This window comes from Carassius gibelio, chromosome B3 (genome assembly GCF_023724105.1).
Source record: "Carassius gibelio isolate Cgi1373 ecotype wild population from Czech Republic chromosome B3, carGib1.2-hapl.c, whole genome shotgun sequence".
NCBI lineage: Eukaryota > Metazoa > Chordata > Actinopteri > Cypriniformes > Cyprinidae > Carassius > Carassius gibelio.
In genome coordinates this window covers 22,135,597-22,158,127 of record NC_068398.1, presented here as the reverse complement: position 1 = coordinate 22,158,127, position 22,531 = coordinate 22,135,597, and the positions used below count along the sequence as shown (strand labels likewise).

The following is a 22,531-nucleotide window of genomic DNA, read 5'->3' as shown; positions in this document are numbered from 1 at the left end:
CAGGGTCTTTTACTTCAGTCAGGTGCTCTTCAGCTCTCTCAGAGAAAGGGACTCTGGACAAGTCACTACTCCAGAGTCCATCCACCCCTGATATCCTACCCAAACCAGTCAACAGCCGTAGTTGTGCAACTTGTAAATATTACACAGAGCACATTCTGTATTACTTGGAAGAGACGTCTAGTGTTTAAGATGGATTAATACCACATTTCTGGTTAGTGAGCTGGTACTCCTGGCAGATTGGAAGCTGAATTCCCCAGCCAAAGTAAATTCATAAAAACAGTGTTTCAGCACCGCTCCTGCACCATGTTTTGTTGTTGCTGAGGGTTTTAATAACTGAGTGAAATTCCCAAGGATCTTTAGAACTCATTAGCTGTTCATGGCTAGAAAGGCTGGTTGTGTTTGTTGTTGAGTTGTCAGGATGTGTGTATATGTGTCCTCCAGCGTGGCCACACAATCAGTGCTGCTGTCTGTCTGCGCTCACACCTGCTGCAAATTCAGCAGTGCCTCTGGGTGAGTGAGCTGCATTATGGAAACTGTGAAACCAAGTCCAGACAGATTAATTGTGTTTGTTTGGGTTTTGAGCATTTCAAAGGCAATAGAAAAAGAATCTGTAATTTGCATTACTGTTGCAGGGTTAGCACAGCATTATGAAGAATACATTTTTTTTTAAACATGAGAGAGAATGAGAAGAGCATAATCAATCCATATTAGTTTAAAATGGAGTATTTAGTGTATGCAACAAGATTTGTTATGGGTGGGTGATCAAACCCTCCCTAAAAACTGACAAAATCGATTTTTATATGGTAAGAATTTTTCTCAACACTAAGGATATCTCTACTGCCTTGTTGGGGCAGCGGTTCACATTTTCACTGGTCATAGTGAAATAGCTGTTATCATTGTTTTGACTTATGTTATCTTATATTACACCAAAAAATTTTTTATACAAGTTACATTTTACAATTCTCAGTTCAATTCCCAATTTCAATAGCAGAGCAAAAACCACAAGTCTAATATAATAGAGGAGAAAGCTCAAACATAAATAAGAAAAAATGAACAAATTACATACAATAGCACAAATAAATAAATAGAACAAAGATTAAACAATTAAACAATGCTTTAGGTTTGTATGTGTTAAAAAAGTTATCTTAAGACATAACCATTTTTGTTTCAAGGATACGCAGCAAGGCGTATTTTGAAATACCTTTTTCTGTATTTGTCCATAGAGAAGCTCAACTCGGGGCTCCTACATTGCTAGAGATGCAGCTCTGTGTGCGTGCTGTGCTCATGGATCACATCTTCGAGTTTTTGAATGTTTGGATTGGCTATGCCTGCCACACTGGGGGCAGCTGTGGCCCAATGGTTAGAGAGCTGGACCTATAACCCGAAGGTCACAGATTTGAGTCTCAGTGCTGGCAGGAGTTATAGGTGGAGGTGAGTGAATGAACAGCGCCCTCTTCCACCTTCAAATACCCATGGCTGAAGTGCCCTTGAGCAAGGCACTGAATCCCCAATTGTGCTCCGGGCGCTGGAAAAAATAGCTGTGCACCGCTCCGGGTGTGTGTTCATGGTGTTTTTGTGTGTTCACTGCTGTGTGTGTGCACTTGGTTGGGTTAAATGCAGAGCACCAATTCTGAGTATGGGTTACCATACTTGGCAAATGTCACAACTTTCAAAACACCTGCAAATGATAAACTTCCATGAAGATGCAGCAACAAATGCCTCAACTCTCTCGAGCGTCTTTCACACTGGCCATAAATATACGTATATATATTTGTATTTATTTATTGTACTTCTAACAGTTGCCATCTTTTTGCAGTTAAGTTTCCATATGGAATAATGAGATTGTAATCTTAGTTTTGAATGTATAGCACAGTCTAGAAAGCAGTCTTCCTCTCTCTTCTTATCTCTCTGCTGTGATGGTAGGGGATTAGAGCTGTGTTTAGCTGCAAAATATGTGAACCAAATCACACGCTTCTCTTTCTTAACTGCTCCTAATTGATCGAATTAGGAGGCAGCAAATGTGAAATATTCCTCATGGCCACCAGCTGTTTACTCTGGAAAGTAGACAGCACACTCTGCATACAGAGCAGCTGCAGGTGCTGCTAGAGGACCTTAGTGAGATCACTGACATCATCTGCCTTCATCAGACTGTGGACGGCACAAGATCCCTAGCTGCCCTCTCGCCAATCAATTGTACCAGTCTGCTTTTATTTTTCCTTGCAAATTATTTTGTGTTAACATAAGTTGGGCATTGCAGCGCCACATAACTGGTGTTTTGTGAGAAAGCTATGGTTATTGAGGCCTCAGAATGGTCTGATTTAATGGCTGAAAATTGCTAAAAAAAAATTAAAAAAGTGAACAGAACACATTCTCTCAGAAACATGTTCAACTGTAATACCTTTTATGCAAAAAACCCAAATAGTAACTGATTTGACAAAGATCTGTGACCAACAGTGGATGATGCAGAGATTCAAATTTAAATATGTCCCAAGCACATAATTAAGAAAAAACTAAACATTACGTAATAAGTATGCTTAGTTGAGTCACAAAATTGGGGTGTCGCACACAGGATGAGAAGTGCAGCGCTGCATCGTGCTGAGGCATCTAGGACAACTCACAGCTATTGCAAACTGAAGAAGTAGCTCCAGGAGGATGACGTATGAAGTCAGCTCTGTGCATGCACCGGCGAGTCTCATGAAAACCAGCATTTGTTTACAGGATTAAAGGAAACAAAGTTTCCTTACTTTGGCTTGTATCAAAATGCTCGAACATTCTTCTTTACGAATCCTCGTTCTGTACTTCTAATTCTTGACCATTGTTTTGTGTTAATCTCTATGCTGCGTTTCCGCGTGCATCACTTCTGAGCAGTGCATGCACATAGCTTACCTCATACGTCATTCTCCCAAGACTGGTTTGTTTACAACAGTGAGTGCAAGCTAGATTATAGTGATTATAACATTTTAAATATGGTTATTTTCTAACAAAAGCACATCGATTCTCTACAGGAGGACTTTGTTTCCCCCCTGGAACCATGTGAGACACTTTTTTTATGGATGGGTGCTTTATTTAGCTTCTTTTATGCAACACCTTCTGACTGGAATTAAACAGCTTGAAAGATCAAAGACAATATTTTATATAACTCCGACTGGATTCGTCAGAAAGAATAAAGTCATATACACCTAGGAGGATTAATTTATGGACTAATTTGAATATTTGTGTGAACTAACCCTTGAACTGTGGATGTCACCCATCATAAAACAGAAAGAAGACAACAGTGACGCAGTGTGTAGCTACTACTGCTGTTGAAAAAAATCAAAGATGTGTGTGAAAGTTTCTTTGGATTCTGTAAAAAAAATTGGGGTGTTAGAAACCCCAGTCTGCAGAAATCAGCCACCGAAAAGGAATAATCTCCATTAGTTTTAAACCATGATTTTGGCACATTTTAGAGGCAACTCTGAGACAATCTTAAAGGTTTAGCAGCATAATGATGGTGTTACATGCTAGAGATATATTCTTGAGTAAGTCCATGTATTGTAAACCTTTAAAAACGATTAACAAATCCTTAAGCAACTAGCTCCTGCTCAGGACCAGTTAATAAACAATTTATAGCTAACTCAGGGCCATCTAAAACCAGCTTATGACCAATTAACCCTTGTGCGGCCCTCATTTGGGAGTCACACTCAGGGTCTTCACGGTCATAAGTGACCGGACACCTAAAATGTAACTTTTTTGCCCCCCAGTAAAATCAGTGGAATATATATTTTTTAAATAATATTTTTTCTTTTGTATTTTGAGAAAATTTTAAGGTATTAATTCATATTTATGCAATAATTATGAACAATTTTTCTCATAGAAAATAGTACATAATTTTTTTTTTCTAATTTTTCTAAATTATTTTCGAATTAATGTTGTATTTCAGATTAAACCAGAGACTAGGCCTTTCAAATACATTTTTTTTGAAGATTTTTTAGCGCCACCTGGTCAGAGCAAAGAAAGAAAAACATGTAAGTGCATGGTGCAACCACTTATTACCAGTATAGGAATCTATAGAGAGGCTTGTGAATTCCCTTATTGTTTTTAGACATAATTGCTTACTCATATTAAGTAGTGGACTTGAATATATATTAATACATTCTAAAGAGTACTTTTTGTATATTTTTTTTATATTTCTTCTGTTATAAATAATGATTTCATGCATTATTTGCATTAAAGTTTTTGCATTATGATTGCAATCAAACCTGAACATATTGTTCAGTGGCACAGAGCTCCTGCAAAAAAATAAAAAATAAGAATCCTCAGAATGGTGCAAAGGACCAAGTCTGAGTTTCTAAGTGCACTGACAAACCCAAGAGGCAGCGCTTGCTTCTCATCGCTGTTTTACAGACAGCAGGTCATAGGTGTGTGTGTGTGTGTGTGTGTGTGCGCGCGCGTGTGTGTGTGTATGTGATTATTTAGAGTGTCATACCTTCACTGCTGTTAGATTTTCTCTGCATTATGACTGAATTATTGAATGGATTTCACATTCTCAAAACTTTGCTCTGTGTTACAGACACAGTAGTTCATAGGTGTCTATGTGTAAGTATGTGTGTGTGTGTGTGTGTTTGTGTGTGTGTGTGTGCATCTGTGTGTGATTGGATGTGTCAATATCACACTCTTGATGTTTTATAGTGTTATCCCTTCACTGCTGTGCACTTTTTTTCAGTTTTGTGATCGATTTGTAGATTGTGTACACAAATATTCTCTGAATTGTTGTATTTTTGTCTATTTCCCATTCATTTCCTATGGACCATGAGTGTTACTATTTTTTTTACGCCCACTTAGACTGTTCGAATCATGCCCTCAATTTTTTTGTGTGTTCACACCCCAAATGCCATGAAGGTCACCGCATTTCATATCATTCCGATGAAGCTGTGATTTTTAACATTTCAAAACGTAAAATATTCCGGTCAGAAATGACCGAAGACCGCACAAGGGTTAAGGACCAGCTCAAACAAGTTCAAATCAGCTGCCATGCTTGAAAACATACCTAACCAGCATATGCTGTTTTTTCTTAAACAGAGAGATACTGGAGCATTTCCTTTTGGGCCACTGCATTTTGCACCAGTGAATCCATGAAAGCAAGTTCTTAGACAGTCCCAGATATTAAATCTGTGAACCAAATCACACCCTTGTCTTTCTTAACTGCTCCTAACCGATCGAATTAGGAGGCAGCAAATGTGAAATATTCCTCATGGCCACCAGCTGTTTACTCTGGAAAGTAGACAGCACACTCTGCATACAGAGCAGCTGCAGGTGCTGCTAGAGGACCTTAGTGAGATCACTGACATCATCTGCCTTCATCAGACTGTGGAGGGCACAAGATCCCTAGCTGCCCTCTCGCCAATCAATTGCACCAGTCTGCTGTTATTTTTTCTTGCAAATTATTTTATAACCTAAATTGTCCATTGCAGCGATGATTTGATTTGTAGTTGCATGATGAAGAGTCTGTAGGTGGAGTTTGCTATGTGGCAAAGTTATGCAAATGAGCAGTGATGTGATTTTGAGATTACCAATAGGAGTGCAGACAGTGGATCATGCGTGATCTGTCTCCCGTAACATACTCTAGTGAGACGCAGGATCATGAAAGCAAGTTCTTAGACAGCCCCAGATATCAAGAATTACTGTAATCCAGTATGGATGAAATAAACAGAAAAGTAAAGATACATTTGACTGATAGCATTATTTATTTATCATTACATTTCTATAAAGATATACACAATTATATCATTATTGTAAATTCTTTTGCCCACAATAATCATGTGGTGAAAATCTGATATTGTGACAGCCCTAAGTGCGCTGTTACCATTTCATGTCCCTGACCTTTTTTTTTATATATAACAACGTGATGCCCCCGGCTGTTGTCAATCTCTCGTCTTTTCTCTCCTTGTCTGGCCCTTAGTGCTATAAACTCTTATTGCTGTGTCTGTGCAGAGAAAAATCTCAGCTTTATAGGAAGGCAGAGCCAAACATCCAGAAACACTGACAGAGAAATGTAAAGCGCTCCGAGTGATCCACTCTGCTGAACTTGCTGACCGGCAGCTGTATTCCCTCCTGGCTGGGGTTAATTAGATCCCCTCTCTTTAATTTCACGCTGTTAATGGGCCTCTGAGGGAGAGAAAACGCCCAGCCTCCTGCTCACCTGCTTTATGAGCCCAACAGGTCTGCTCATGTTGATTGTGGTCGGCGCAGCGACCTCACTCTATGCATTGGTAATTTAATTGTGGCTGGCGTCTTCATGCTCTGTTTTCCAAATCAATCTCAGCTATTGTAATCCAGATTCAATTAGAGACACGTGAGGAGACGGTGGTGCGTAGAGGGGCTCTGAGCGTGTGCGTACACACATATGTGTATGTGGGAGGGATTAGGAGGGCATTTGTTTGTTTTCCATGGCTGTTTGTTTGGTGTGGCTTCGGTTTCTCATGATACGCAGTAAGGAGTTCTCCGTTTCCCCTGCGGCTTCGACTGGTGTGATAAATGTAAAGAAATTACGCTTTATTGTCCTCTGTAGACTCACAGACATTCCCCTAAAGGATTCTTTCTTCTATGTGTCATTTCAATGGGTTTGAAAGCAACACTTTAGGAATGCATGCAATCTTTATGAAGTGAATCAAAAGTATTCAGCGTCTGCTGAGTTCGAGGCTTCTTTCTGCACACGACCTCTATTTTACTCTTTCACCCTCCTTTAGTTTACTCCTCTCTCTCTGTAATTCAGTTATGTCCCATGCGTGCTGGTCGATAAGACATAGCCTCTTAATGCAAGCAGGCATTAGTGTAGCCGACCGAGAGATGGGGTCATATCGGATCACTTACAAAATGATCTAAAATCAAAGTTTTGCTTTTGTTTTTGCTTTTAGCTTTTATAAAACCAGTCTGTTGTAAAAACTGTAACATCATAAACATCAGAGCTATTGGTGCATCTAAACCACACACCCTGTCTGAAAAACGCTTATCGATCATGTTGAGGTACGTCTTGAGATTTGAAAAACGGCCCATTGATTTTTAACATTATGGGAAAAAATAGATTTGCTAAACATACTGAATCGGTAAAAAGCATATCACTGAAAAGTAGTAGTTTTGAACCTAAACACACTTGTGCACACAATATATAGAAACATACTTCTACATTTTATAATGCATGACTATGCCTAATTAAATATTACAACTGCATTCAGCAGTTGTTGCAGTTAAAGAGATATAAATATGTGGAATGAAAAGTTTGAATCTTTGAGTATATTTGTAATGGTGATATTAAGAGTGCTTGATTTACATTTCTGATTCTACAGTGTTTACCCTAGTTAAAGATCAGGTAAATATGCAGTTATGCACTTCGAAACAAGAGATCAAGTGTCAAGAGATGAGAATCTTAAGCAGTTTAACAGTGATGCACCAAAATGATTGTTTTTCATTTCAAATTACCAACAGCTTTTTTAATTAGCTCAACCATAGTATGTTTAAGAATCGGACCACACTGGTTGTGCTGTACGTTTAAGCTGTAGATTCATTAGTGGTGTTGGGCTGAGAAGCTGAGATTAACGCAGGAAACTGTTGGATTCATTCATGGCAGTGTTCTTTTCATATCATTGGAAAAATGCATATGTGATATCCAAATTAACACGGTTATTTGGTTCTGCTATTTTTCCTTTTTCATCCTTAGCGATTTCAGTCAGACGTCCCACTTTTGTATATATACGTTTGTCTTGTTTGGTGAAATACCAAATCGGTTCACATGTTAGCCAGCATTATTTGAAAACATTGTGACAGCTCTGAAATGATCAGGTCATCTATCTCTCCAAGGGATTAGGCTATGAAATGTGTGCATGTTGAAGGTTTCTCATTGAGGGATGCGGTTTACCCCATTCTGCCTCGACTGCTTCAGTTTCTCAGTGTCTAACTCTCCCTGCCAACACTCACCATCTGTCCCCACTCAGCTGGGGAGCATCCAGCTCAGCTGTCCTGAGAGTGAGTGAAAGAGAGGGAAAGTGAAACAATGTGTGTGTGATAGAGAGAAGTACCATTTGTTTATAACAAATTATTTTTCATTCTTTTTCACTCTTTTTCTTATTCCAGTCCAATGTCTTGCAATTGCTGTGAAACTTTGTATCATTTGAGGAGGCTTTTGTGTTCTCTGATGATCCTAATTTGTCTTCTTGATGCTTTGCCAGATGTAACTTAGCAAGAACTGTGGCTGTACAGTCCTCCAGCCGTGGTTATCCAGATATAAATGACCCTTTTTCATTTTAAGAAGAACATTCTGTTTAATCTCAGTGACTGCAACTTAATCATAACCCTTTGTTCTAAGATTTACTCTAATGAGATGCCAGTGGCTCTCAGAGTCGTTATGAAAGCAGGTTTTTGTCTTGGAATATTGTCAACATCTAACAGCATCGCCAGTGAGATCCAGAGGGGTCTTGTGAAGAAAAACTGCAGAGTTCACCCACCTCCCCTGATCTTTGTGAGGGACGAGACACCCACAGGACACAGTTAGTCGTGTGAATCGCCACAAGTGATTAGGGAAACTGTCTAATATGCCTTCATCTCAGGGCATTCATGGTTAAATAGACCATGTTAAGTATTGCTATTTTTACAGTCCCCTTAGGGACAAGGCACCCATGAATACAAGGGAAACATTCACCCCGCCTCTTTCCACCTCATTTCTTTGTCTCAGTTTCTCTCTCTCTGTTTACACCGTTGACACAGGACGTGTTCTTGCATCCCTCTGTGCTGTTTCTTATTTGTTTTTCAATGTAAATGTGCTAGACGGTAGGGCCGCATGGTTTTCTGTATCATAGGTTTTCATTATTTATTATGATATTTTAATAATTATTATTAATGACAAGTAAATTCTGATCAGTGATAAATATATTTAAATGATATGTATTACTGTACATTTAACTAACATTATAATATTTTGTGTGAGACAAGTGCATGCAATATTATTTGTTATAGGTCCAAAATAACACCAGAACAGTTTTTCAGTTACTTTATAATTTAATTTTATACATCTCATTACACTTATACTGATTTATATGTCAGTATTATACTGGGAGTATTCTAGCTTTGTGGCATAGAACATTTGCAGCATATATTGGGTTATTACACTGAAATCATTTACCATTGCATGCACAGCATGTATTTTGCAACGTGTTAAACTGCACACATAGTAACACTTTACCATAAAGTCCCATTAATATGTTAACTAACATTAATAATTATTATGGGCTATACATTTGTTACAGTATTTTTTATATTTGTTAAGATTAGTTAATAAAAATTCAACTTGTTAGTTCATTGTTAGTTCATGTAGGTCCTTTAAATATATTAACAGATACAGGTTTGATCTTTGATCTTTTTAAATGTTGAAATTAACAAATTAACTATTATTAATAAATGCTTTAGGATTATTTTCATTGCTTGTTTAACGTTAACAAATGGAACATTATTGTGAACTGTTACCACAAAAAGCACATTAAAGGGATAGTTCACCCCAAAAAAATGACAATTCTGTCATTTATTACTCAGCCTCATATCGTTCCAAACCCGTAAAATGTTTGTCAATCTTCAGGACACAATTTCAGATATTTTTGATGCAATCTGAGAGCCTCTATAGACACTACTACGTTCAAAGCCCAGAAAGGACATAATTAAAATAGCCCATGGGACATCAGTGGTTCAACCGTAATGTTAAGAAACTAAAAATAACTTAATTCAACAATTTGTTCTCTTCAGTGTCAGTCTCTGATGCATGTTCACAACAGTTGCTATTTGCTAGCTTTCTGGGCTTTGAACATAGTAGTTGTGTTACTGTCTATGAAGGGTCATAAAGCTCTCAGATTTCATCAAAAATATCTTAATTTGTGTTCCAAAGATGAACAAGGTCTTACTTTTTTGGAACGACATGAGAGTGAGTCATTAATGACAGAATTTTCATTTTTGGGTGAACTATCACTTTACCAGGAAAAAATTGAGATAAAAGAGTGTGGGTAAAGCAGTAATCTGCACTTTTCGTCAATAATCACAACAGCTGTAATGCAAATCTTCTTTTAGTTAACTGAATAACATATTCTGTTCTATTTCATTGTGCTGTTTTTAATGCAGCATGTCCTGTATGAACGCCTCCTTGTGATATAGGCTAGCTTTACACTGTCGTAACATCGGTGAGTGAAGTCCCTTGTGTTCTCCTCTGTCACACAGCTCTGTTTCCACATCAGGCTTCAGCATCAATATTTCACCCCCCGCATCGCTCAACAACAGCCCAGTCCCACTGGAGAGGCTCAGTGCTGTGTGGGTGTCTGGACAATACCAAACGTGCTGGGAGAGGGGTGTCTGTAAAACTCAGTGGGATGTTAAAGCACCAGTGCTGGCTAAGAGGTCAGCGTAAAACAATGAGATCACCTTGAAGAGGTGGATGTACCTCTGCTTTGTTAACGTGATACGCCCACTTTAACCTAAAGTTGGGTTTGAGCTGAGATACAGGCACCCACAACTTCTGTTCTGTCTCTTTCTCTTCCACTTTCTCCTCTTTCACAAAAGGCCTCTTAGATTTTGTGCCGACAGATATAACCATGCGTTTCTTTAGTGTTTAAGGCTATTTGTACACAAGAGGCCTGATGCAAGAGATCAGAGGGTTAGATCAATCCATCTTTAAAGCTCAATCTAAATCGATTCATCAGAGACAACGCCGCACCTGTTCATCTGAACCGCATCATGAGGGAAATGCTGCAAGAAGATGAATGAATCACCTCACTTCAATAAGCGTGATGCATTTCAGACTCATTTAAACATTTGATAGCTAATAAAACAAGCAGAACTTTCATTTCATTTGTAAGCTGGATTTTTTTATTATTATTATTATTATTATTTTTTTTTTACATTTGCTAATTTTTTATTTTAATAATGTATTCGGAAATGTTGAACAAACATGCTTAAAAAAAGTTGCCAAACATTAGAGAGAGTAAATGACAAACTTTTCCTTTATCTTCCTTAGGGATGCAACGGTGCCATTTTTCAGATCCGAAACGATCCGATATCAGAAATTCAGCCAAATATCAGCCAATTCCGATCCGATAACTGCACAGATTTTTTTTTAAATCAATGTAGAATTTCTATACTTCCTGTGTTTGTTAAACATAAACTGCTAAATACTGACAACTTCAAATTAATGAAAAATAACTAATGAAAAAATATTATATTCATAATCTAGGACAAAAAATACTATTATAAACTAGGTTATCAGATAAATCAGCAGCAAAAGTTATTCTAGAAAAATCTTGGTGCACAATAATTTTATAAAAAAATTATAATCTGGACTAAACATTTATTGAAACAACATTATTTAGTGGGGAAAAAGTAAAAGTTAATAAGTGTTACACATTGATCTTTGTATTGTTGTAAAATACATTTATGAAAAACAAGGAGCCTATATATATGTGTGTGTGTGTGTGTGTGTGTGAAGGATAATCAACGGCTAGCTATGCAATAAAGGATTCTAATGCATGATGTGGAGGCAAAGAACTACCCGACGCGAAGCTTGTAATTTTGACCTTCAACCTTTTCAACGCAATTACGTATTACGTGCAGTCGTGGATGCGCATTGCAGGGCAGTGCAAGATGAGCATGTCTGTTTATAAAGAATATAATTATAATTATTATTTTTTAAATGACCTTTGAAGCTGCACTGAAACTGGAATTTTCCAAAATCATTTATTTTCGACTGAAGAAAGAAAGAAACATACACATCTTGGATGACATGGGGGTGAATAAATTATCAGGAAATTTTAAATTGAAAGTGAGCTAATCCTTTAATTTGATAAAACTAAATATTAAGACTAACATGAATGTTACATTTGAAAATCTTAATTGTTCAATTGCATCTGGGTCGTCACAAGGAAAACAGATTCAGGCTCAAGTCAATTAGCTTGAAGTTTTGTTTATTGAATTTAATTTCACAGTTTTTGTTAAATCTAAGGCAACCTCATGTTTCTCACACTCTCTGTGCTGCACGAGAAATAGTTCCCAGCCGGAGCTTATTTTCCAGCACTTTATAGCCTTGCAGTCTGATAAACAGATCTTCGGAGAGTTTGAGAGTTTGCCTTCTAGTGAAAACACCTTGGACAAATCACAGACTAATGTTCCCTGAGACTAAACAGGACCAGAGCTGCAGCTAATCTGCTTGTGTGGGCTTTGCGAAATGATAGAGCAACATTTCTGTAGGGACACGGTCATTAAATATTGATTTAAGTTGGAATTATTTTAATATGTGAGGACAAAAAGAGTGCAAAAACTCAACACTAGCACAGCTATGGAAGAAATCAGTTGCCAGGGACAACTGTAAAATAAAATACAGCAGCTATTATACAAAATATTTGACAGGAGACTGACCGATTTGAACTAAGTATTCAACGATTTGAAGGGTTTTGAAGCGCTCTGGTTGCTTTCTCTTAGCGATCTCATTTATCACAATAGGTTGGCAGCATCTCTAAACCCTTAGATTAGACATCCAGTGACTCGTGCTGCTGATGGTGTCACTTGTCAGCGCTGAATGAGAAAATTAAAGGGTACATACACTATAGAATAATGAACGCTCTCCAATGAGCAAGTCTATTTTTACACCAATTCTTATCTGATTGTTGTTTTGTGAGGCCCGCAGTCTTTTGCTTACTAGAAAAGGGAAATCAGAGATTGTTATGGAACGAGAAAGAAGAGCATGAATCATGCTATAGTCAGGAGACTGGAGCTGCTGGTGTCTCAGCTTGCTCCTGTATGCTTTGCTTCATTGGAAGGTGTGTATACCTGTGTTCGTTTGACACTAAACTGATTGTTTACTTGCAGAATTACTTTGGAAAAACTTGGGATATTTGATTTTTTTTTTGAAATTTTTTACATGTTTAGTTATTTTTTAATTAATTTATTGTACACACATATATATATATATATATATATATATATATATATATATATATATATATACACACACACACAAACATACAAGTTTATATTTTAAAATGTAATTTTAATTTAAACCTTATTTAACTGTATTTAATTATATATATATATATATATATATATATATATATATATATATATATATATATATATATATATATATATATATATATATATATATATACTGTATATAGTGAAAGTTTTACTGGTACTGGTATCAACTACTCACATTGTGTATTGCATTGTGACATCCCTACGTTAAAATGTCACCTAGGTGAAGCAGACAGGCAGAAAACAAAAGGGGAGGGGGGGGTAAACATTTTAGGGTGAGAGAACACAAAGGAGACATGAGGTGTATAAGGAAACTATGGAAACTGTTTAGGATGTAACAGAGCGACACAGGGATGGGGTAAAAGAGAAAGCCTTTGAAGATGAGCAGGTGTGCTTCAGCCTTTGATACATGTAGCTGCTCCTTTTAATTCGGCTCACGCCTCTTATATCTCTCTATCCGTAGTCAGAGAGCTGTCTGTGACTCTAGGCTTTCGCTTAAGGCCCTGTAATGATGATCTATTGCTGGAACCTCAGGTCATACCTCGTGGTCATGTGTATGTGGATCTATTCTGGATGCAGTTCTCTCAGGGAGGGAGAGAGCTTTGTGATATTTCATTGTGCCTGTAAGGGCACAAGTCTCTTGAAGAAACAGTAAGGAGGATTCCAGGACAAATAGGATGGAGAAACCGGGGAAAATGTAGAGAAGATGAGTGGAGTGAAGATATGGTTGGAGAAGAGACTGCAAGTGAGAAAAGAACATAGGGCAGGACAAAGGCAAGAGATTGAGGCAAATACATTTTGGGTGATGGTGAAGTGAAGGTATCAGCAGCACTGCCAATAGAAAAGTGTCTGTAAATGTTCAAGCACTGAAGTCCCACTGTAATCATGAGGCAGAAAAAAATCATTCTTGGAGGAAAACATGTTCAATACTGCTGCAAAATTTTAATGGTGCCATTTTCCCTGACAGTTTTTCAGTTTAATATGCACATTATTGCTTGGCCTGTGATTTATGCCCAAACATGGAGTCATTTGTTTCATGTTAGTCATTACGTGTTGCTAAACCCCCTGGGCTCTGGCATTTCTCATGTACTCATGTGAAAACCTGCAATGTCTTGACTGGGAGTCTGTGTCTCTGTGAATGGCTATAAATTCAGCTTTGTATTGGTGTGCAAGTGTGTGCTTGTTTAAAAGGACATTTAGAGGTGGTGCAGTTTATCCAAAAAATAAAACTTTATTTTTTCTCATGGTCCAGATTTATGTGACCTTCTGTCATTCATGAAGCAAAGCTGAATATTTACATCTACTGTTCCAGACAATAAAGTAAAAGAAAATGGATGCAGTCAATCTCCAAAAAGGACAAAAAGCATCATAAAAGTTGTCCATACATCTTGTTCACAAAGCCATACGTCTGACTCTCACTTGACAGGGTTATGAGAGCAGAGAGAAGCTTTGCTTTTGATATCAGTTGATTGCATCTTCATGCACTATATTTTAATGTATGTAAAAAAAAGTGTTCTCTACGGCATCTTTACGGCAATAATATTGAATCCAGTCTCTTTACCAGATCTGTTTTTGTCCAGTATCCAAAACTGTCAGCAGAGTTTTGTCTGATGCCCAGAACCAATAAACAGTAAAACCAATAAAATCATCTCATGTACTAAATCAGTTAACAAATCACAAAACTGTATTATATAAACGTCTTTTATCAAGTTAAGAGGTTGACCGAAGAAACCAGTGACGAGCAGTAAAAAAAAAGAAAAGATGAGCAGGGTTTGAGAATTCATAGTTCATAGTATTCATGTGTTTCTATGCTCAGATATAATCTGATTAGTACAAATTAAACAACTGTTATTATATTAAACCAAAAGCAATGAAAATTAATGTTTCACATTGCCCTGTGATATTTAAAACCTTGAAATGAAAACATTCTCTTGCTCTGACTTGTGAAGACAAATATCCCTTGAAATCTCAAAATCATAGGTTTAAAAAAAGCATTGCAAGAGCAAGGAAAACAATTAAAATTATAAAATGAAAAAATTGAATAATGAAATGATTATAAAAAATGCATAAACAAGGAAAATCGAACTCAACTCAGGTGTATTGAATCAAAACGCACACACACAAAGAGAGGCTGCTATTGAGAAACCTGAAAGTCCACACACACCTGACAGTCCTCTCAAATTTATGTTATTTTTCCACTTTTTGTCCATATTCAGTTCCATTGTATGGAAAAGAGCACCTTAATTTCTCCTTTTGTACTTCATGGATAGAAATAAAGTCACACAGTTTTCAAACAACTTGATGATTAAATATTGACAGTGCTGTTCCTTGAACCCTTCATTTGCTTACACAGGGAGTTTTGTGCATTGTAGCATGGTACAGACAATTTTCAATACATGAATTTAATCCACGTATAAAACTCCCAAATGATGTCCTGTATTGGAGTACTCCTGGTTGACACAAATCAATATCTGCAATTTGCCTAGTAGGCAGAAGGCCAGTGCACAGTCCTGCCAAGAGCGGCGTGAGATATTGATGCATCACTGAATAAACCGCCACCGTTCACACACAGACTGCTGAACTACAGCAACCTCACAGACTGCATGTGCGTCCTTTAGATTAAAACACTTCCTCATTTTGCCGCTGCATCACCTGTTGTGGTGTGCGCACAGGCGTTACAATGCCTCGAAGGCAGATAAACATGTTGGATAATGTCATTAAGGATCTGAACCACCACACTTTGCAGAGTCCCAAAGGACTTTGAGGTTTTACTGCATCGTAAAATACTTAAATGCGAGTCGATGCGTATTTTCCACAAGCAGTTTTTTCAGATCCAGTGTCTTTCTATCTCTTTCTCTTTCTAATGTGGGTGCTTGCATGAATCAGTGTGTGTGTGTGTGTGTGTGTATGTGTGTATGGAGGGGGGGGGGGGTGCATTTGTCGAAGAGCTTTCTGAGAAGACTGGAATAACGTTTGACAGAAACCCATGCCTTTGATGACAGAACATTTTAACTCTTAAAGGATTGTTAAAGATACTGTTGAGTGAGAGAAAATAAATGTGAGAGCAAGATTAAACAAAGGACTATTGTGGTGTCTATAGATCAGCGCGAACTGCTGAATAATGCCCATTTAGGCAATAGTTTAGCTGTTGGCTACTGTAAGACAGAGGAAGTGGCTGGATAGAAGAAAGAGAGATTAGTCAGATCCTCAGGCAGGGATGTAAATGCTGACAAATACAGCTTTCGCCTGGCATCTCTGCTAGCCTCCCATCTCCAGGCCCCTGACTCAGACAAGTTTCAGGGAGAGACGGCCATCAGCCAAAGCAGTCTTGCAATGTTCCTTCATTATTCTGCTCGCTGTTTGTAGCCTAATTGTCTGGACAGCTGAAAGGCTTACTGCAGTGCCAAACATGACTCTTCTCCTCATCCCGGGCCTGCACTGCAATGCTGAGGTTCTAGCTTACTGCTGAGACCAGAGAGAGACTGTTCATTTTCAGTGATTTTTTTTTTAATCAGTGTTAAAATACTTCTTCCTTTCCCAGCTTAATTCGCAGAGACAGCTGTAAGTAATGGGGCGTTCACACTGACAGAGATCTGCAGCCAAATAGCGACTGAATATCATTCATTTTCAGTTAGAGTCTGCGATTTCTGAAAAAAGAAAAAGAAAAAGTTGAGCAGTGCTAGGGGTGCATGGATATTCAGTTAATTAGTTGTATGGCCAAGACGAGATAGATAGCTGGTGTTGATATTCTACATACTGTTTTGTCTAAATAGAGTAAACATTGATTTTCAGTGCTCCAAGTGAAGTTAGGCATCACAACATTAAAATGTCAAGTGGGGAAAATAGATAATACTTTTGATTTTTGCTAGTATTTGATGGTGGCAATGGTACATTCTACAATACAAGACTTAAAATCCAAACAGATTTTAAAACACTGGGCATCATACACAACTGAAGATCGCACACACTATCAGTTTTTCTGATAGTTGCTAACACAACAAACTCATGCAGAAACATTTGCCTTGTTGCTAGGAGATGTATGATGAATGAAAGCAAAATCAAAAATCAAAATATGCATGTTCTTCCCGACTGGACAAATAACGAAAATATTAAAATGCAGTGGTTGCCTCTAATTTTAAAAGAAAAGAGTACAGGATAAGCCTTGGTTTATTTTAAGGATGTCATCGTTAACAGGTTAACACATGCAATTAATTTTAAAATTCTTAACGCAATTAAGGCAAAATTACTGAAGCACAATTCCTATTCTAACGCTTTATCCCAGTTTCGCTTCTCAGCTTGCGATTAGATCATTTTGAGCCACTAAACTCTGGGAAAATGTTTCAGTCCAATGATCCAGTAAGTGAATGCATTCAAACAATCCGTCCAATACAAAGCTAATATAAAGGAAACCAGGCTGATTACATCAGAGATTGTAGCGCTCTGTCATATTCTGCCATTGTCTCTGAAGAGCACGAGCCCTCACACGTCACACGTGCTTTGTGGAGTACAGAATGTCAACATCCCACCGCTGTATGGCAATATGAGACGCAGACTATGGTTTCTCAACTGGATAACCAGTCTCACTAGTTAACTTTTAATGTTTGAGACTACAGTCAAGGTAAAGACAATTGCAGTGGCATACAGGAGTCGTACAGTAAGCACTTGTGAGTCCGTTATAATAATGCACTGATCGTTTCCACACACATTCACAATAATGTTTCGGTTTGTCATGTTTTTGTTGCTATGTTTAGTCATATGTAATGGATCCGTGTAATGTTGAAGATATGCGGTCAGCAGGCAATTGGTTTAGTTTTTAGTTTTTTTTTTTTCTTTGGCATCTCCATGTGGTCTTGTTCGGTATCGCAAAAATGAGAACTGTACACATACAATAAGATTCAATTTTTTTTTTCTTTCATGTACTTAAATGGACTCATATCATTTGGTTCTTTGGTGTCATTTTGGAGTTTCTGAGTGTCCTTTTTTGGAAAGACATCTAAGTTTATCTTGAAGTAAGCTTAGAGAAAAATACAGATTTTTTGAGAATCACAATTCAATCTTTTGGTTTATTTTGCTGGATATACCAAATAATGACAAAATAAAGATTTGAAACCAGATAAATTGTCTATGCTTAATTTTATCAAGTGCGCGATTAATCACAGAAAAAGTTTGTGATTAATTCAATTGAGGTTTTAATTGATTGATAGCCCATTTAGTTATATAAAGAGATTTAAATTATTTCTATCAATTATTTATTTGATTTGGGATTTTTGCAGAAATGTAGCTTCGTTATTTGACATATTTACATATTTGACCAATTTATCTGAAGAGTAATTAGCAGGTAAAGTGGACTTACTGTAGAGTTAATGAAATGTATCATGATCATTGTCATGTTTAAAGCAGGTGTCATAAATGTCAGTAGATTTGAAAATATTTTAAAGCGATTGGTTCATCCATAAATTTGTCCACGCTGTGGAAATTCAAACAGAAGACAGATAACAAATGCAGTGCTGAAAAGGGGGCGGGGCTACACAAGGTCAATATGGTGAGCATTCTTATCAACAGTACAGAGACTCAGCAACCTCCAGCAATTAAATCATGTTTGAGGTTTGGGTGGTCAGAAGTCTATAGTGTATAATGTAACCAGACTAATGTAAGCACACTCCAAGCACCAGCTATGAGTAACAAGTGCAAATGGCTGATATAAAGTAGCCTATTTATTGTCAGTTATAAATGTGGCACTAAGTTAATTTTGAATCCTATACATAAGTTTGGAGCTGTTTTGACTAAACAGTGGCAGACAGGAAAAGTGCTTGGAAAAGCAGTTTGAAAACAGTCATTATTTTTGCAGTTTCATTCAGTGCCGCTAATGGTTTAGAAATTACACACTTCACCTTTAAGGAATGAGGAAGGCGTATGAATGCATAGTGCTGTCATACTAATTCAAATGTAATTAATATGAAGTGGTTTTGAGATGAATTTGTAATAAAATGAGCTTATAAATTTGATCTGTCTGACCTACTGAATCAGTCATTCGTAGAGGGAAAAAACTCAAGGTTATAGGGTTCCTGAACACATTATGTCTGTTGTTGCCGTAGAGCTCTATGCTTTCAGTATATAAAATAAGATGTGTGAGAAAGTCTTATTTACTGTGTGCCAGCCAGAAACGCTTGCATTATGAGTGATTTTGTTATACAATATAAAGACTGTATAGTGCTGCCTGTGGTCTCTTCACTCACCGCTCTATCAAACAATGTACCTGTCAGCGGATCTGTTTATTGTACCTTTTCCTTCATTCCTACATCGGCGCTACTTAGAACTACAGCGTACCGATATGATTTCATCTTCCCCAGCAAACTGATGCAATGCATCTTCTTGTCTTCACAAAAAAAAATTTCAGTTCATCAAAGCAAAATGCAATTCTGTCTTCCTTTACTCATCGAATGATTCTATGCAAAATTGTCTTAACCAAATCTTGTACATTATACTAATTTAAATGGCTACCCATTCTGAACGGGTCTGCTGCACGGATATACACACCAGACCAAGATAAATACAAGCTTAATTTCAGACCACACAAACAATGTCCCTTTTTTCCCTATGAGCTGTTAAATCATGTCCTGCCGATATTGACTATCCCCTAAACAGTCCCAGTCCATATTAAACCAACTACAGTAACTGTAATCCTAACAATACACCGCTGTGAGTTTGTTGGTCTTATAATCTTGTCCACTCCAATCACCTGCAGGTTTCCTCCCATGGGCTGCACCAACACCTGGTTGCCATGGCAACACCCTCCTAATTGGCTGACTGGACTGGACACAGTGTGATTGTTGTTGCAGTACTTCTGTCTTTTTTATTACCTTTGAGGAATCAGCTTTCCTAAAAGGCAGGAGTGATTTGCCAATCAGTACAGTTCTGTGTGTATTCATATTCAAGTGTCATTGGATGTGTGTTTATTAGGTGATATGTGAAGGAATGGCTTCCTTGCCGTGACAGGACCCAGTGGAATGCAGCCATTCTTTGCCTCCACAAAAGAGAGCATGAGCAGGGAACAAAGAAGGTCTTTGTGTCCCTTTCCCATCCTTTCGCCTTCACCCCCTCCTTCCTTCCCTTTCTGTCTTTAGCAGCCTGTCTTTTTTTCCCCTGCAGAGGCCATTGTGCTCTCGAGCAGCGGTGTCAGGAGTCACAAGTGCTGAGCTTGTACACTCCTTTATTATTTCATTTAGCTTTTCACCTGAGAGTCTACCAGCGCATGCCAGTTTAAGCAGAACTCGGTGTACATATCCACTCAAGATGTTTATTTTGGAAGCATATGACCAAAACTTTTTAGAAGTGTTTCTTCAGCTAAGGGCACTTTTGGGCTGGTGAACTTTTAGAAAATTCCCTTTAGGCACACTTTTCAAACTTGCTAGTTTATTTTATTTGTTTGCTGTCACATGGTGATCTATCAAAGTGTTTTTTTTTTTCTTTTTTTTTTGTTATTGCATTTTTTTACTGTGCTGAATAAATCTTAAATCACCATAATATTTCTTGGAATAAAAAGGCTTTTTCTTTGTCTTGATGAAGTAAATTTCATAGCTTGCATTTTTTGTAGTCTCAATACACACAATTCAGTAATATTTTTACAGAATTTGACATTCTGCTTGATTGAAAATGACTCGCAGTAGTTCTGTTCTCGAGTGATGAGTTTTTTCATTCGTTTCTTCAAGTCACATCTCATTTCATGTCATGTCAGGCAATGTGTTCACTGATGCTGTTGTGTTCTTGTTAACCAAGTGTACTAATGTTTGATAGCTTTATTAGTGTCCAAAATGTTGTTGAAAAGTGGATACAACTTTTTAAATTGCATTTTATTTAGTTAATAATTTAGCTTTCAAATCATTTACACATTTCAGATCATCTTTACATATTGGAAATGGTTTATTTCTGTCTTCGATTAAATTTTTATTTATAATTTTATTTGTCATAATGTAGGGGCTTTCGCACTGGAGGAACTTTTTCATAGTTCCTATAACTTTTAGCGGAAGTTCCTGCTTTTTGGAGTGTTCGCACCGCAGGAATTAGGAACGTATTTATTTCTAGAAACTCTGTTTGGGGAAACTAAATTAGCTCCTACTTCAGAGTAGGGTCTAAAACAGTTCTATGGGAACGACCAGTAACATAAGTATGCATGGATTGGGCAAACACATAAAACACCGGCTACCTGATACTTTTAAAAAGATGTGTAAAAATATTTATTCAGCAAACATGGAAAACAGCGAGAATGGCATTTAGCTACCTGTTGTCTGTTATGTTCTTTTCTTAGCCTTGATGCCATAGATTTTCACACTCTTTCAGATGCGCAAATTGTGCATTTACATCCATTTCCATCATCACGAAACCAACAACTCGCAACAAAACAGCACTGAATGTGGTGTCCTCCATTCACTGGTGGTTGATATTTGTAAATGCCGTGAATAAAGACGTCGCCATCGGCCACTTTCGAGTTCCTGCTGCCGGTGCAAATGCAACCAGGAAAACGTCCCAAAATGAGAAATAGTTTTTTAGAAACAACCCTGCTGGCTAGTTTCTAGAACTACGTAGTGTGAAAGTGTGTCTTTGAAAAGAGTTAAACAACACAAATTTCATTGTAAAAAGCCTTTAGAAAGAAAATCTTGAAAAAGTTTAAATCTGTTCATTTTTATTAAAACCCCCAGGACATAAAAGTTCCAGTAGATGAAGAACGAAACACAGCCAGTCGTCAGCATTTAATTTGCTGAATAGAAAAGAAAAAGAGGAAATCTTGTTTTCCTTGGACCTTCCTTTCATCTCCCTGTCTGCATGTGTGCTTGTCTCTTCTGCATGGCACCATCCTTCATCTTTCAGTCCTGTCCTTTTCACGAGAGAATGCTTCATTTCCAAATCCTTATTCAAAGCCAATTTCACAGCACCGGAGGAGAGGAGCAAACCGCTGACGCAGCACAGTGATAGACGGATGACAGGAAGTGAAGAAGTAAGGAAAGGAAAGTATGGGTAGGGAGAGTGTGCAGGTTGAAGAGACGAAGATAATGACATGGATGTAAATATTAATATAAGAGATTAGAGGTGGGAAGCGGAGTATGTGAGTGGAGCGACAGCAATTTCCTCTCCTGGCGCAAAGAAATCAGCAATCACTCCGTTCCAGATCTCATCCGGGGTTTCCATTTCCTGCTTCTCACTTGCTCCCCACTCACAGGTGAACCATACCCCCACCCCCCCACTTATCGGCTTCATGCCAAATTTACATTTTAACATCATTTTAACATGATTAAAATGTGGGTACATCATGCAGTGTTTTTCTCAACACATCGTTTTAAATTCCACATTTGACGTAGGTTTTCACAATGAATTTTCACAAAGCGTTTGGAAACGCTTGACTAACTAATTGTTGCGCAATACATTTATTACACTATTCATCTCTTGTCAACATGTGTTAGCTTTCTTTTTGTTTTGCAGTTGCATTATGGGCATTTAAGCAGGT

The 22,531-nt window shown here is 37.6% G+C and overlaps 1 protein-coding gene across 1 annotated transcript in view; it reads left to right on the top strand.

The window, feature by feature from the left end:
• The first annotated feature begins 418 nt into the window (after positions 1-418).
• cacna1ia (calcium voltage-gated channel subunit alpha1 Ia) overlaps positions 419-22,531 on the top strand; it is a 185,050-nt gene continuing 162,937 nt past the window's right edge. Inside the window, exons 1-3 of the mRNA XM_052550671.1 lie at positions 419-510; positions 1,224-1,359; positions 10,231-10,318. Coding sequence (XP_052406631.1) covers positions 419-510; positions 1,224-1,359; positions 10,231-10,318 — 316 coding nt within the window. The remainder of the gene's footprint in view (positions 511-1,223; positions 1,360-10,230; positions 10,319-22,531) is intronic.